A 15,880-nucleotide genomic window follows, 5' to 3' on the forward strand; every position below is an offset into this window, starting at 1 on the left:
GGCACTAAAGACCCCACCTCCCAATGCAGGAGAGGTAAGAGATGTGGGTTCAATCCCTAGGTTAGGAAGATTCCCTGGAAGAGGGCATGGTAACCCTCTCCAGAATTCTTGGCTTGAAGAATCCCATGGACAGAGAAGCCTGGCTGGCTACTGTCCATAGGGTTGCCAAGAGTCAGGACTGAAGTGACTTAGGAGACACACGCAGGCATGCATGTACCCGTGGGACCCACTGAGCCAAGAGAGTTGAAGTTCAACATGTGGATGATGCATGGCTCATGATGGACCTGGTAGATTATCCAGATCATTCAGTTCCTGTACCCCAGAATCAGGAAGGCAAAAACTACATTTCCCAGACTCCCTTGCAGGTTGGACTAGGTTCCACCAAGCCAGACATGGTGGAAGTGAAATGGAGCCAACAGATGAAAAGAGAGAATCTTCTGAGGGAAAAGTGCACAGGTTTGGTTCTTTGGGAGCAGTACTGTCAGTCCCTGTCATCTTTTTTTTTTTTAAACTTTACAATATTGTATTAGTTTTGCCAAATATCGAAATGAATCTGCCACAGGTATACCTGTGTTCCCCATAGTCCCTGTCATCTTAAGAGCCAAGTGATTGGGCATTTCTCAGAGCTGCATAGCTCTCTGCTGTGCAGTGCTTGAGCTTGGTTCCCCAGTTCCCTTGGAAATCTGTAAGCTCCTTAATGCCCTGTGTGAACACTGTCTGCAACTAAGAACCATGAAAGTGAAAAGTGAAAGTGAAAGTCGCTCAGTCGTGTCCAACTCTCTGTGATCCCATGGACTGTATAGTGCATGGAATTCTCCAGGCCAGAATATGGCAGTGGGTAGCCTTTCCCTTCTCCAGGGGATCTTCCCAACCAAGGGATCAAACCCAGGTCTCCTGCATTGCAGGTGGATTCTTTAGCAGCTGAGTTACAATGGAAGCCCAAGAATACTAGAGTGGGTAGCCTATCCCTTCTCCAGTGGATCTTCCCACCCCAGGAATCTAACCGGGGTCTCCTACATCGCAGGCAGATTCCTTACCAACTGAGCTATGAGGGAAGCCCAAGGTCTCATATTCATTTTTCCCTCAATCAGAATGTGAATTCCCAAAGAGCAGGAAGGATATTCCTATTTTTCCTGTAAGGTCAGTAGACTACAGTTTCCTCAGTAAACTTACCAACATGACATGCACGACTCACTGAACTGGGTCCAAGTTCTAATATTCTGATGAATTCTTCATCCTCTCTGTAACTCCAGAGACTGAAACAAAGTGGCCATCGGAATATGGTCTTCTTTTGAAACCTGAAAGCTAACTCAGGCCAAGAGAAGTCAAATTCTTTCAAGTTTCAGTTTAAACACTTGGTCAGAGGAGTGGTCAAGGAAACTCTTCCCCTTTTCTGTCAACTTACTACAAAAATGATGTAACATTAAATAGAATGTAAAAATTCATCCAAAAATCTCACTGGGCAAACATCTTGCAATATTCCCATTTCCTTCTCAGCCTTATTCTTATGCATCCTTATTTTTGCAGGCAGGGGTCTACATTGGTGTTTTTTTATTAATTAATTACTTTGGCTCTATTGGATCTTAGTTGCAGCATGTGACATCTTCATTGTGTCATGAAAGATCCTTCCACACGGAGGGGGTGCACAAACTCTCATCGTGGTAAACGGGATTAGCTGCTCCCCAGAATGTGGGAATCAGCTCCCCAACCAGAGATCGAACTTGTGTCCCACGCCTTGCAAGGCAGATTCTTTACCACTGGGCCACCAGGGAAGTCCCTACATTCAGTTTTGCATTCTGCTTTTTATATAATGTTATAACACAAGCATGTTCCATGTTGTAACCCAGCCTTCCTTTTTGATGGCACAGTATTTCTTTCAGCAACCATCTTACTTCTTGAGCAATTCTAGTCCCTGTCTTCCAGCTTGTTTTGGCATCACAGCTCATACTGCAGACATGCCTTTAGGTTCACTTCCTTACCACTGTTTCTCAGGGGTGCAGGATTATCCGGTCAGAGCATCCAAGTATCGCCATTGCTTTTAGAACTGCGGTCCGGCCAGAGGATGGGAATATCAACGAGAGTCTTTCCCTGTTCTCATTCATTTTTGTTACTTTTATATAGGTGCCTCCTTGTAGTCCCAACTGGCCTTGCTCTAATTCTCAGGGTAGGAGGGGAGGGTTGGCTATTTCCCAGGGCGGGTTGTTTTCCCGCTCTTCCTGATCTGTGTCCACGGATCTCCAGTCAAAAGGCTCTCATTTCGGGGAGTGCGGAAAAAGCGCACCTGTCTTCCTGGCTTTGTTCCTCGCCCCGCCCCGCCCCGCCCCGCCCCGCCCCGCCCCGCCCCGCCCCGCCCCTCCAGTCCCAGCCCCAGCCCCGCCCCTCCAGTCCCAGCCCCAGCCCCGCCCCTCACCCAGCCCCGCCCGCCCCTCGAGCCCCGCCCCACCCCGCCCTTCGAGCCCCGCCCCACCGCGCCCCGCCCTCCAGCCCCGGCCCCGCCCCGCCCCACCCCGCGGGGATTGGGACTACACTTCCCAGGAGCCCTTGCGCGGCCACCGCGGCGGCAGCGTTCGCCGCCGGTTGGGTCGCGAGGCCCTAGCTGCAGCGGGGGCAGGCCGCGATGGCCGCGTGGGGCGAGCGGCTGGCGGGCGTGCGCGGGGTGCTGCTGGACATCTCTGGCGTCTTATACGACGGTGGTGAAGGCGGCGGCGCGGCGATCGCCGGCTCCGTGGAGGCGGTGGCGAGGTGAGTGGGCGCCGGGCGCTGCGCTCAGCGGGGTCCCGAGGGCCTCCGGCCCGGGGCGGGCGGGGGACGGGGCGGGGCTCCTGCTGCTGCTCTGGCCCCGCCCCGCGGGGTAAGCAGAGGGCCGGCCCCCGGGACCCAGGACCGGATTGCGCCAGGGGTCCGGCACACCTGGGCGATCATGGGGCTCTGCTGGTTAGAGTTCCTCCACTGTCCAGCAGGGCAGCTCCTTGCTGCTTGCTGCTGAGTCCTTGGAATGGGGCTAGTCTGAGGAGTTAGGATATGCTTAAGTGTGTAGTCCACAGCGGATTTAAAGACTTAGTGTTCAGTTCAGTCGCTCACTCGTGTCCGACTCTTTGCGACCCCATGGACTGCAGCACACCAGGCCTCCCTATCTATCACCAACTCCCGGAGTTTACCCAAACATGTCCATTGAGTCGGTGATGCCATCCAGCCGTCTCATCCTCTGTCGTCCCCTTCTCCTCCTGCCTTCAGTCTTTCCCAGCATCAGGGTCTTTTTCGATGAGTCACTTCTTCCAATCAGGTGGCCAAAGTATTGGAGTTTCGGCTTCAGCATCAGTCCTTCCAATGAATATTCAGGACTGATTTCCTTTAGGATGGACTGGTTGGATCTCCTTGCAGTCCAAGGGATTCTCAAGAGTCTTCTCCAACACCACAGTTCAAAAGCATCAATTCTTTGGCGCTCAGCTTTCTTTATAGTCCAACTCTCACATCCATACATGACTACTGGAAAAACCATAGCTTTGACTAGACAGACCTTTGTTGGCAAAGTAATGTCTCTGCTTTTTAATATGATGTCTAGGTTGATCATAACTTTTCTTCCAAGGAGGAAGTGTCTTAATATCATGGCTGCAGTCAGCATCTGCAGTGATTTTGGAGCCCCCAAAATAAAGTCTGTCACTGTTTCTACTGTTTCCCCATCTATTTGCCATGAAGTGATGGGACCGGATGCCATGATCTTAGTTTTCTGAATGTTGAGTTTTAAGCCAACTTTTTCACTCTCCTCTTTTACTTTCATCAAGAGGCTCTTTAATTCTTCTTCGCTTTCTGCCGTTAAGTGTGGTATCATCTGCATATCTGATGTATTGATTTCTCTTCCGGCAATCTTGATTCCAGCTTGTGCGTCATCCAGCCCAGCATTTCTCATGATATACTTTGCATATAAGTGAGAAAAAGACTTACTGAGAAAAGTGTAAAAAGTTTATTATATCATTTTGTATTGGTTACATGTTTGAAATGATAGTAATTTGAATACGTTAGGCTAAATAAAATATATTTAATAATTCCACCTGCTTCTTTTGATCTTTGTTATTGTGGTTACCAGAAAACTTTAAATTACTTGTGGCCGGCATTATGATTCGGTTGGACTGCACTGAGCGTCTTCTTAGACGGTAGGAGGGCATCTTGCCCATTAGTCACGTGCACCGAGGGCACCGCCAGGACTGCTGTGGCACCGCTGGACCCCGGGCTTTGTAATTGCCATTGGCGTCTCAGAACCAGAAAGTTAGAGGGTCCATCGTGGTGAAGGGAAGGAGGAAGTGCCTTCCAGCTGGGGGGAACAGTGGCTTCAAAACCTGAGGAAGAGAGCTTGGCAGGTTCCCCTTCACAGAACTGGAGAGCGCGCGAGGACTGGAGAGTGGCAGGGCCAGGCTACAGCGGGCCTTGAGAGTCGGGCAGAGCTGTTTGGATTCCATCCTGAGGAATGCAGGGAAAAGTCACTGAAGATTTTAGGCAGGAGTGTCATGGAATCTGATTTATGTTTTAAAGAAATTAAAATATAAAAAGTGAAAGTATATAAGTACCAGGTTCCCTGGTGGCTCAGATGGTGAAGAATCTGCCTGCAGTGCAGGAGGCCCAGCTTCAATCCCTGGGTCAGGACGATACCCTGGAGAAGGAAACGGCAACCCATTCTGATATTCTTGCCTGGCAGACTACAGGCAGGTCCTGGCAGGCTACAGACCATGGGGTTGCAAAGAGTCGGACACAACTGAGCAACTAACAGTTTAGTTTTATACAAGTACCAAATGAAAACAGGAGAGATTCCCTTTGAAATCTGGGAGTGGGAGAAGAACTTTCTAGCTCTGCCTCAAAATCTAGACTCTTATCTTACATTGCTTGTGGAAGACGCATTTGGCGTTACCTGTTAGCATCTGCCTCATACGTGAAAAATGACATAGGTGAGAGGGCGTTTGTGGTAGTGCCTTGTGAGATAGCAGAAGACTAGAAACGTCTCAATTGTCCATCACAAGGGGAGTGTTGCAGTCTCAGCCTATCAGTGAAGTTCTGTGCTGTATAAAAAAGAATGAGCACCCCGCCGTGTAGGCGTCCCATGTAAACGGTGCATGCTCTGACTGTCTTTTGGGTGGAAAAGGTAGGAATGCAAGCATGAATTCCTGCTGGTGTGTTTGCATAAAGAAGCTGGAGGGAAGAACTTCACTGTGTGAAAAGCTAGGGTGGTTGTGGGAAGGTGTGGGAACAAGACTCTTCCCTGGCTAACTTGGTATATAAACATTTATAACTCGGTATAACTTGGTATATAAACATTTTTACATGTTTTTGACCATGTGGATGTAGTTTCCTATTCAGGATACCAAAAAAGGAGTATTTTCTGAATTTTGTCTCAATAAAGCTGGAAAAAATGCCACATTTCCCTACCCCCACCCCTACCCCCGCCAACTCTTTTAAGAAGATCTCTGTCTGCAAAGTGCAGAAATAGCTGTCAGTGGGGCAGACGGCAGGGCTCCAGAGGAAACAGGGAGCAGCCAGCTGCAAGATCCTTGTGTGGTCCAGGGAGACAGGAAGGGGCATGGGCTAGTGGGTGGAGATGATAAGAAGCAGGGGAACTCAAGAGACCTTTTGGGAGCAGGACCAATGGGACCTTGGCCCACTGGATGTATGGGATATCGTGGGGTCCAGGGAGAAGATGAAGTGAAGAAGGGCTCTGGTGTTGCACTGCAGCACCAATGAGATGCTGAGATGGTGCTGATGAGATGGAGAGGGGCCAGAGTGGGGTGCAGGCAGGTGCCATGACGGCTCTTGACGCAGTGTCTGGCTCACGGTAGACCCCAGGAGTGTGCCATTTAAATCTCACTTCCCATGTTCATATAGGAATTCCTATTGTATGTGCTTTTAATTATTTTAAAATCAGGACCACTTAAAAGCATCTTTACATTAAAGTAAAATACTCATCTCTTCTCCTGAGGGGGGTGGAGTTTCCCATTTTCAGTTATTTTCAATAGTGCTGCCACAAACATTCTAGAACATGTCTTTGGTGAATGCATGGTTGCGTTTCTGCTGGGCACAGACCCAGGGGTGGACTTGCCGATCCTGAGATAGGCCTATAATCGTCGCTAGAAGATGCTGTCGGGTCATTTCCCAAAGTGGTGTATGTGAGCGTCCTCACGGCTCCGTTCCTCACAAACACGTGGGTTTGTGAGTCCTTGGCATCTTCGCAAGGTCATTTTTGCTTCTAGAAACCGGAGACATAAAGGAGATCAAGGATATGGACAGAGCCTCAGTCCCGTCCGTCTACCTTCTGCGGAGGAGCACAGAGTGGCTTCAGCAATGGCCTTGGAGGAGGTTGGGCTGATTGTGAGCCCTTGCTTTCCAGTCAGTAGCATTGGTCTGGGGTGCACCCTTCCTGGGCCAGTGTGGCTCCAGGGACCCCTCAGGGAGCACTTCCTCTGTGCTGGGTATCCATGTTGCTCCATCCCCTGCTGCTGGGAGGCGGCTGTTATCTCCCTTGGTCAACTGAAGCCACTGCGGCCCAGGGCTGGCCCAGGGCTCACCAGGTCTCCACTGGGATGGCCTTGGGATCATGGGAACGTAGGTCCGCCCCACTCCTACCCTCTGTGCTGGACCTGAGCGTAGAGTCCTTTGAGGGAGACATGGGTATTGAAAAAGGGTGGGGGTCTTCTCTCCAGCAGCCTCCCCAGGTGATGCTCCCCCGACACGCTGTCCCACAGTCTGCCCACACCCCTGGGTGTGACTCTAAGGGGGATGATCCCTGCTTCATTAACCACAGATGGTTTGTGGACTGGTGTCCCCCCCGACAGCCCCCGGGAGGTTTTTGTCTTAAAAGAAAGGAAAAGTGAAGTCGTTCAGTTGTGTCTGACTCTTTGCGACCCCATGGACTGTAGCCCCCCAGGCTCCTCCATCCATGGGATTTTCCAGGCAAGGGTACTGGAGTGGGTTGCCATTTCCTTCTTCAGGGGATCTTCTCGACCCAGGGATCAAACCTGAGTCTCCCACATTGCAGTCAGACGCTTTACAGTCTGAGCCACCAGTGAAGCCTCATTTTGTCTTGGTCTGCTTTAATTCAACTGATTTATCTAACTGGAGTGTCTCTGGTAGCAGCAACACTGTATCAATCTAGCAGGCATATAATAGCAGGCTATACCAATAGTCCTCAAATGCATCCCAGCTGAGAGGGGAGAAGTGCCTTCCCCATAGAGCGCGGGATCGTTTCTGGTGATTGACTATCATGCTGCCCAGGGGCCCGGAGAAGGAGGCCTGGAGATCTGAACCACCCTGGGGCTCCCTGGCATAAGACCACACCATGTCCTCACAACTCTTCCCCACCCACCAGGGCCTTCCCAAGGGACCTATGTGACCCCCCCTTCTCTCCCTCCGCCCACCTCAGCCCCATGCTCCCAGTTACATAGACTTCGGGTGGATTTTCCCCTGAGCAGCCCCTTAGCAGCCCAGCATCCACAGAACCAGGGCCCTCCTACCCCACACCGCAGTATCCTCTGGCTCAAGATCCTTTTCTCTCTAAAGACTAGGCCCCTCCACTCAGGCCCAGGCCTCCCATGGCCAACTGATCACATTCAGGCCCAAGGGAGTGGCCCCTGCCCTCCTGTGGGTGCCGCTGGAGCCCCGTGTCCAGACCCTCCTGGCGGTGAGTGTGTGTGGATCCCCTCACTAGTAAAATCTGCCTGCTCCTGGAGTGTCCCTGGGGATGTCAGACTTTGGGACATGCTTCCCTGGTGGCCCAGAGGTTAAAGCGTCTGCCTGCAATGCGGGAGACCTGGGTTCGATCCCTGGGTGGGGAAGATCCCCTGGAGAAGGAAACGGCAACCCATTCCAGTATTCTTGCCTGTAGAATCCCATGGAAGGAGGAGCCTGGTGGGCTACAGTCCACGGGGTTACAGTCAGACACGACTTCACTTTCACTTTCACTTTTCCCTCCATAGTGGCTGAGCCAGGAATAGGCTCTCCTGGCGGGCGGGCCCTGCCTTGCTGGCCTCGGTGGAGACCGCTGGGCTTGCATCACTTTTTGTAGTTCCTTTGCAGCCACACCCTGCCCTCTCTGGGCTCCTTGATATGCGAGGCTGGCTTTGAAGTCGCAGGGAGCTCAGAGGAAGTTCCTGGGGTGAGAGCAGAGCCGCAGCGATGATGGGGTTCCCGGGACCCTGGGGGGTGTTTGCCTCCATGACGGCTCCCTATCGCCATGGGTGCCCAAACAGCACCTTCTTCTGTTCTGGAAACCCTGGAGCCGGGGAGGCGACTCGCCACTCCTCTTCCTAGCTGTCCGTGGTGACAGGTGTCCTCAGCTTTTGAAAAAATTCCCACCTTTTGGGGGATACAGAGCACATGGGGAATATCAACTCTGCTTTTTAAGATGCTGCTGTTGTTTAATCGCTAAGTCGTGTCCGACTCTTTGCATCCCCATGGACTTTAGCCTGCCAGGCTCCTCTGTCCGTGAGATTCTCCAGGCAAGAATACTGGAGTGGGTTGCCATGGGATGGAACCTGAGTCTCCTGCCTTGGCAGGCAGATTCTTTACCACTGAGCCACCGGGGAAGTCCTTTTAAGACAGTATGGACCACAGTAATAGCATCACTGGTGATGGACGGGAGGCCTGCGATGTCCCAGGTAGATGTTTGACCGCACAAGCTACCTTCACAACCAGCCCATTTCAAAGCAGAGCCTGAGGCTCAGAGAGTTTCAGAAACTGGCACAAATGGGAAAAGTCATTGAGCCGGGACTACCTCCTCTGCACCCCTGAAGCCCCGTCCACCAGACTTCAAGCCCCAGTTTTCCCTGCAGTACTTCACGGCTTCTCATCAAAGATGCACTTGTTCACATATTTGTCAAGTGCTTTTGGTGGCTCAGCTGGTGAAGATTCCGCCTGCAATGCAGGAGATGTGGGTTTGATCCCTGAGTTGGGAAGATCCCCTGGAGAAGGGAAAGGCTACCCGCTGCAGTATTCTGGCCTGGAGAATTCCATGGACTGTATAGTCCATGAGGTCGCAAAGAGCTGGACACGACTGAGCGACTTTCACTTCTCACTTTTCTTCATACTAGGCTTCCCCAGTGACTCAGATGGTAAACAATCTGCCTGGAATGCAGGAAACCCAGGTTCGATCCCTGGGATGGGAAAAATCCCCTGGAGACAGGAAAGGCTACCCACTCCAGTATTCTTGCCTGGAGAATGCCATGGACAGAGGAGCCTGGTGGGCAGCCCATAGGGTCACAAAGAGTCAGAAGCAACTGAGCGACCCACACTTTCACTTTCACATTCTTTCCTGTTAGAAACACAGCCGGAGGCACTGGGACAGGGGCAGGGAGTGGGGCAGATGGAAGTCCCTGCCCCCAGCAGGGCTGACCATCCAGTATGGGGAGAGCAGCATAAACAGCACCCAGAAGGTGAGTGTCAGGGGGAGAGAGACTGAGCCGAGGTTGGGGAGCCCGTCCACGTGGAGCCGGTGACATGTAAGCCGGGCTCTGGACCTGTCCTCTGGGCCGGTAGCATCCCAGATGGGAGAGCAGGCGGTCCAGGCCTCCTGGAGCCACCAGGTGGGCCAGGTGGGGCCCGCTTACTGCCCCGGGGCTTGTGGTGGGCGTGGTCCCGGGACATCTGTAACCAGCCTGGGTCCCCTCAGCAGGCCATTTATTGGAGTCCATTCTTGGGCAGTTGGGCTCCCCAAGGGGAGCCATTCAGAGGCAGGGCGTGGCACAGCGGGGGCTGCCCCCGCACAAAGGGAGCCCCAGAGGCATCTGCATGTGAAAGGCAGGGAGGGGGGCATTTACTGCATCCTGTCTCGGGCACTAAAGCACAGCTGTGGGGCCCCCTCGGCCCAGCCTTTTTGCGGCAGCGGAAGGAACCAGGGCCCGCCTTGGCCGAGCAGCCTCATAAAGCAATCGCCACCCGGGACTCACAGACCCGCGGCTGCTGCTTCCAAATGTGCACACAAGCCCCGTGACCCTGTGAAAGTCAGGACCCGCCCCTTAGGCCTTAATGCCCGAGGATCAGGGCCAGGGAGCTTGTCTGAAGCTCGGCTTCCTTGATGGTCAGCTCCGCCCCCACCTCGCTCCATCAGACCCCACAGACGCAGCCAACCAGAAGTGGCTCCCTGTGTCCCCTCGCCCCATCCCCCAGGTGTGGCCCAGCGCCTGCCAGAGGGGCTCTTGAGGCCCTCAGAGTTTCGGGCCGCTTGTTCTGAGTTCAGAGCCAGAAACAGCTCTGCTGAGTCAGCCTGGACTTTGGACAAGGGGCGTTTGTCTGGAATGCCCCGTCGCCATGCTGCTGATGTCAGGGGCTGACTTCAGAGCTGGGGGCCCCCAGTTGGGGGGTGAGTGCACAGTGACCCCCTCCCAGGCCCAGTGCTTGTTGCATAATGTCTACAGTTTTAATCTTCACAAGCCAGAGGTGCTTCCTGGTTGTGAACAGTCCCACTCGGTGCCTGAATGGAGGCAGGGTCGGGGGCGGGCTGGGACTTGCTCAGAGAGCGGGGGTCAGCACCCCTTCCGAGGCAGGTGCCACACCCCGCAAGAAGATAGGAGTTTGCTCTGGCGGGCGGGGACCTGGGTCCGACTCCCAGCCCAAAGCTGTGGCTGTAATGTGGTCTTCGGCAAGTTCCTTAGGCTTTCTGTGCATCCGTTTCATCTCCTGGAAGCTGTTGTAACTGCCCTTGGGGCTGTCCATCCTGAGTGTCCCAGGGACGTCTGGCAGGACAGCCAGCCTCGGTTCCCCCCACACCCCCGCCTTCGCTGGTTGAACTTTGCCCTCTTTTTTATCGGTTGCCTCAGCTCACCTGCTGTCTCCATCTGCTGTCCCAGGTGCCCTGAGCATCTGGCTTCCTGTCCATTTGCCTGCCTCGAGGGCTTGAATGTCCCCAGCACCCAGCCCTGGGCCTGCCGGAGGTGTGGTTGTCTTTGTTACCACCATCGTCATTCACGGAGCATTTGCAACGTGCTTCAGAACAGTCCTGTCAAGTAGCTTCTGCTAGTGCCCCATTTTACAGAGGTGGAAACTGAGGTCGGAGAGGGTTAGGTGACAAGCCTTGGTCTCACACAGGGACAGGGTGGTGGAGGTGCTGTGGGTGTGTCTGCTTCCCAAGCTGAGGCCCCCTCACCCCAAGAATACCCGGCCTCTGTCCCCTGCAGTGCCCAGCCCATGACCAGCCAGTGACCACATCAGGGGAGAACAGACTGGCAGCTGACCTTCCAAAGCTGGGGAGTGGTCCACAGATCCCTTGGCTCCTGAAAACGTGTCTTTTAAGCGCCTCGTGTCCCTCTGGGCCTCGGTCTCCCCCTCTGTGAAAGGAACCACCAAACTGGACAGTCTCCAAGTCTCCTCTGGTTTGTGGATTCCTGTGCATCTGATTCCAAATTTCGTTTATCTAACTAGTAAAGTGATGCTGTGAGCTTGGTGTGGCTCTCTGATCAGAGTTCAGAGGCTCAGGCAAGTCAGAGCGAGAACTCACTGGATGGCAGAGGGGGCGGCCCCGGGTGGGGAAGGTGTGCCGCATGTTTCGTAAGGACCCTGGCTCTGGGCCTGCCCGACGTTTCTATTTGACTGTCCCCCTCCTTCTCCCCGTCCCTCTGAGGTCACTGGCTGGCTGGTCCACACTGAGCCTCAGCCAGGGCCACCTGCGTGCGTCACCGCTTGTGTTCTCTCCTCTCCGTCCAGACTTTGGACTCCCGTTTCTTGCCTGGACTCTTGACGACACACTGTGCCCAGCAGAGGGCCAGATGGAGAGTGGGCAGGGACCTCCCCGGACCCCGCAGTGGGCCGTCGCAGGCTGGCCGGAAGGTCTGCTCTGGTGGAAAGAAGCGGGAGGTGCAGCAGGCCCAGCTGGTGCTGCTGGCAAAGGCTTCCGGCAGCCCAGTGTTCAGGGCCCTGGTGACGTCAGCACATGCTAGGGCTCCTCTTGGGCCCCCTGTGCCCCTCCCCCCCGAAGAGCTGGGAGGCTGGGCGCTACCCCATTTCATGGCTGGATTTCAGACCCCGGAGTCTGGCCCAGGGGTGCCTGGCGCAGGGCTTGTGCACGGTGCAGCTGCCAGACCTCAGCCGGGAAGCCAGACCCCCTTCTCAAGTGGCAAAAGCCCTTCTGTTGGTGCTCCCTGACACCGAGCTCCTGCCCGTTCATCTGGGCACATGGGGAGCTGGGCCGGGTTCCTCCCAGAATCAACGTGGCTGCCCCTTGATGTGTGAGAATGATGGTATTTTTATTTTTTTCCTTCTTCTTCCTTCCTTCTTCCCTCCCTCATCCTTTCTCTTTCTCCCTCTCCCCGCCGCCTCCCTCCTTTCCTTTCTTTTTTTTTTTAAATGACTGTATTTCTCTGCTGCAGGACTGCCCCTGCTCTGCGCATGGGCTCCCACGTGACCCTATGATAAAATAGCAAGTCCTTAGAACAAATAGGCCCTTTGCACATTTCAATTTTCCCAACGTGTGCAGTCCGTCTCTGTGGCTTTCCAAAAGGGAAGCAGCCACAGATCTCAATGTCAGACAGTGGCTGGCGCTGCCGTGGAGCCCCGCCACGTAACAAAGATCTGGAGGCCGGGAGATTGGGCAACCGGGAATCCTGTTCTCTGAGGATCTCCACTGGGCGCTGCTGCCCGGGTTTCAGTTCATACTGACTGCCCCCCAGGGTGCTGCGGGGGTCCTTTCCTTCTCTTGGAAACCGGAACCACAAAGATTCATTTATCTGCAGCTGTGGCCATTTTTGATGGAAAGAGGGGCTTCTCTCCACCAGGTAGTGGTGGAGAGTTGAGTTGTGGCCCCCGGGGTGGGGGCGCAGAGCAGGCAGTGTGGGTCAGGGAGGCGGGAATGTGGGGAACATGCTCTTCCCCTCCCCTCCTTCCATCCCCTCCTGGTGTGTTTCTCCTGTCTCACGTCAGCGCTCCAGGCCACTGGATGTGGAGATGGTCCCTGGCAGAGACTTCAGCCCGGGGTGGGCCTGTGGACCTCACACAGCTCTTGTGAAGACCAGCCCAGTTCAGTTCAGTTCAGTGGCTCAGTCGTGTCCGACTCTTTGCAACCCCATGAACCGCAGCACGCCAGGCCTCTCTGTCCGCCACCAGCTCCCGGAGTCCACCCATACCCATGTCCATCGAGTCTGTGATGCCATCCAACCATTTCATCCTCTGTCGTCCTCTTCTCCTGCCCTCAATCTTTCCCAGCATCAGGGTCTTTTCAAATGAGTCAGTTTTTGGCATCAGGTGGCCAAAGTATTGGAGTTTCAGCTTCAACATCAGTCCTTCCAATGAACACCCAGGACTGATCTCCTTTAGGATGGACTGGTTGGATCTCCTTGCAGTCCAAGGGACTTTCAAGAGTCTTCTCCAACACCACAGTTCAAAAGCATCAATTCTTGGGCACTCAGCTTTCTTTATAGTCCAACTTTCACATCCATACATGACTACTGGAAAAACCATGGCCTTGACTAGGAGGACCTTTGTTGACAAATTAATGTCTTTGCTTTTTAATATGGTGTCTAGGTTGGTCATAACTTTCCTTCCAAGGAGTAAGCATCTTCTAATTTCATGGCTGCAATCACCATCTGCAGTGATTTTGGAGCCCAGAAAAATAAAGTCAGTCACTGTTTCCACTGTTTCCCCATCTATTTGCCATGAAGTGATGGGGCTGGATGCCATGATCTTCATTTTCTGAATGTTGAGCTTTAAACCAACTTTTTCACTCTCCTCTTTCATTTTCATCAAGAGGCCTTTTAGTTCTTCTTCGCTTTCTGTCATAAGGGTGGTGTCATCTGCATATCTGAGGTTATTGATATTTCTCTTGGCAATCTTGATTCCAGCTTGTACTTCATCCAGCCCAACGTTTCTCATGATGTACTCTGCATATAAGTTAAATAAGCAGGGAGACAATATACAGCCTGGATGTACTCCTTTCCCGATTGGAACCAATCTGTTGTTCCATGAAGACCAGCCTAGGGGCATGTAAATTAAAGGACATGGACCCTGCTTTCTCTGTGGTCGGGAGATGTCACCATCCTCTACCCTCGTTTGTCGCTTCAAGTTCGACCTGCCAGCCTGCAGCCTTCCCTACCCGCTCAGGAGCCCACCCAGCTTGAGGCCTCCTCTCCTTCACCATCCTGTGAGGGGTCCCTCTCCTCGGGGTGGTAATAAGGTTTGGCATCACCATCAGCCTGGCCTTTCAGACCCACCTCACCCCACCCCCGTCAGTAGGACCCAGCCCTTGCTCCTGGGAGGCCCAGGTGTAGCAGCAGCAGACGGGAGGGCCTGCCAGCAGCAGGGGCCTCTCTGCTTGGTGATGGGGCGGCTGGAGCATGGTGGGGGCAGGCCCTGCCTGCTCTGGGCAGTGGGGGCAGGGAGCGGGGGCAGGGAACGAGATCGGGAGCCTGTCTGCTAGCCACTTACTGGCCGGCGTTCTCCGCACACACTGAGCGAGCTTTGACCGTGGGCCAGGCCCAAGCCGGCGCCTCGAAGATTTCCCTGTAGCTTCAGCACGTGAGGCTGTTATCATCCCATCTTCCGGATGAAGAAACTGAGCCCCAGGGAGAAGAAATAGCTTGTGGAGGTGCCACAGCCCATAGTCATCAGGCCCTGGAACACCTCCCGGTTGCTCCTTGACCTCCTGGCCTCCCGCTCAGTATTAGAGCGTCTTTCATGTTCATTTGTCCTGTGGCTGCAGGAAGGCACGAGTTGCCCTGCGTCTCATCCTACTGTCTACCCATCTGGACTCACGAGGGTCCACTGTTCTCTCCCTAACCCTAACCCTAACAGACGCTGAAGCAGTGCTCCGCACGGGCAGGATTGGCAGTGAGCCCTCCCGAGGTTCTCTGGGTGCTAGAATGACTTTGTTCCATTAGAATTTGGATTACTTAAGTGCTTCTCACAGAAAAGCACTGCCATGTTTCAAGAGCTGCGAAAGCCAAGTGGGACAGACTCTGCCTGGGAGGGGACAGAAGTCTGGGGGGCCTTCCTGGAGGAAGGGACAAACGAACCAGGCTCTGAAGGATACGTAGGATTTACCATAGGGAGTGGGTGATGGCAAAGACTCAGGGTGATGGCAAAGACTCAGGGTGACGTGAGGGCCTTTGGGGTCAGATGATGTTGAGAGGTGGCTGGGGCGGGGTGGGGACTGAGCTTGGAGGGGCCTTCCCCAGGGCAGCCTCCTTGCCCCTGTCCAGCTCTTCTGTGGTGAGCCCAGAGGGCACGAGGTGGTGGAGCTGTGCCAAGGTCAGCCAGGATGTCCAGTAATCGTCCCAGCACTCTACCTGCTCCTGAGCGATAATGAGAGGGTTTCCATTATTTTCGGGTGAGCGCCCCTGGCAGATGCCGACAGCTAGCAGATGTGTGAGGTCCAAGGTGATTTGCAAGGGACCCGCTCATGTGATGCTCAGTAATGGCATCATGCGACGCTGTCACTCAGAGCTTGTCCCAGCCTCCGGGAGGAGGTAAAGGTCAGTTCAAAGAGCCGGTGCGCCCACGGGAAGTAGGGGCAAGTCCCCACCTGCTCCGGGAGGGGTCCAGGGAGGCACAGGGGACTGAGAACGTGGCCGCGGTCTCAGAGGGGACGTCCGGCCGGAGCCCTGCTCTGGCTGCCAGGGCCCTGCGGTACGCCCTCTGTCCCCAGGGTTCCAGGGTGTTGGGGGACGGGAAGGCCTGGCCTGTCCTGGAGCTGGGCCCAGCCCAATGCCGACGTCCCTGGGGCTCGCTGCCCTTGGGAGGCCCATGGCAGGCTCTGCCACAGCCCTGAAGCCACTCCTGGCTCCCTCTCTCCTGACATTGGGTTCATGTGTTCCAGGCCGTTCAAGGCTGAATCTGATATTAAGCAGTGACCCCTCCAAGAGACGCCAAGGCTTTGGTTCCTCCACTGTCTTAGTCTGCCGGAACAGAGTACCACAAG

At 54.3% G+C, this 15,880-nt stretch overlaps 1 protein-coding gene across 5 annotated transcripts in view; it reads left to right on the plus strand.

Moving 5' to 3' along the window:
* Positions 1-2,551: 2,551 nt before the first annotated feature.
* LHPP (phospholysine phosphohistidine inorganic pyrophosphate phosphatase) overlaps positions 2,552-15,880 on the plus strand; it is a 127,315-nt gene continuing 113,986 nt past the window's right edge. For 4 of the 5 annotated variants that reach the window (XR_003032731.2, XM_024985714.2, XM_059881906.1 and 1 more), the window contains exon 1: positions 2,552-2,742. Coding sequence is in view for 4 of the 5 variants with exons in the window: in XM_024985714.2 (XP_024841482.1) it covers positions 2,618-2,742 (125 nt within the window). In the remaining variant the exon portion in view is untranslated. The remainder of the gene's footprint in view (positions 2,743-15,880) is intronic. The other variant, NM_001080912.1, reaches the window with a different exon arrangement.

Source organism: Bos taurus, chromosome 26 (genome assembly GCF_002263795.3).
Source record: "Bos taurus isolate L1 Dominette 01449 registration number 42190680 breed Hereford chromosome 26, ARS-UCD2.0, whole genome shotgun sequence".
Taxonomy (NCBI): domain Eukaryota; kingdom Metazoa; phylum Chordata; class Mammalia; order Artiodactyla; family Bovidae; genus Bos; species Bos taurus.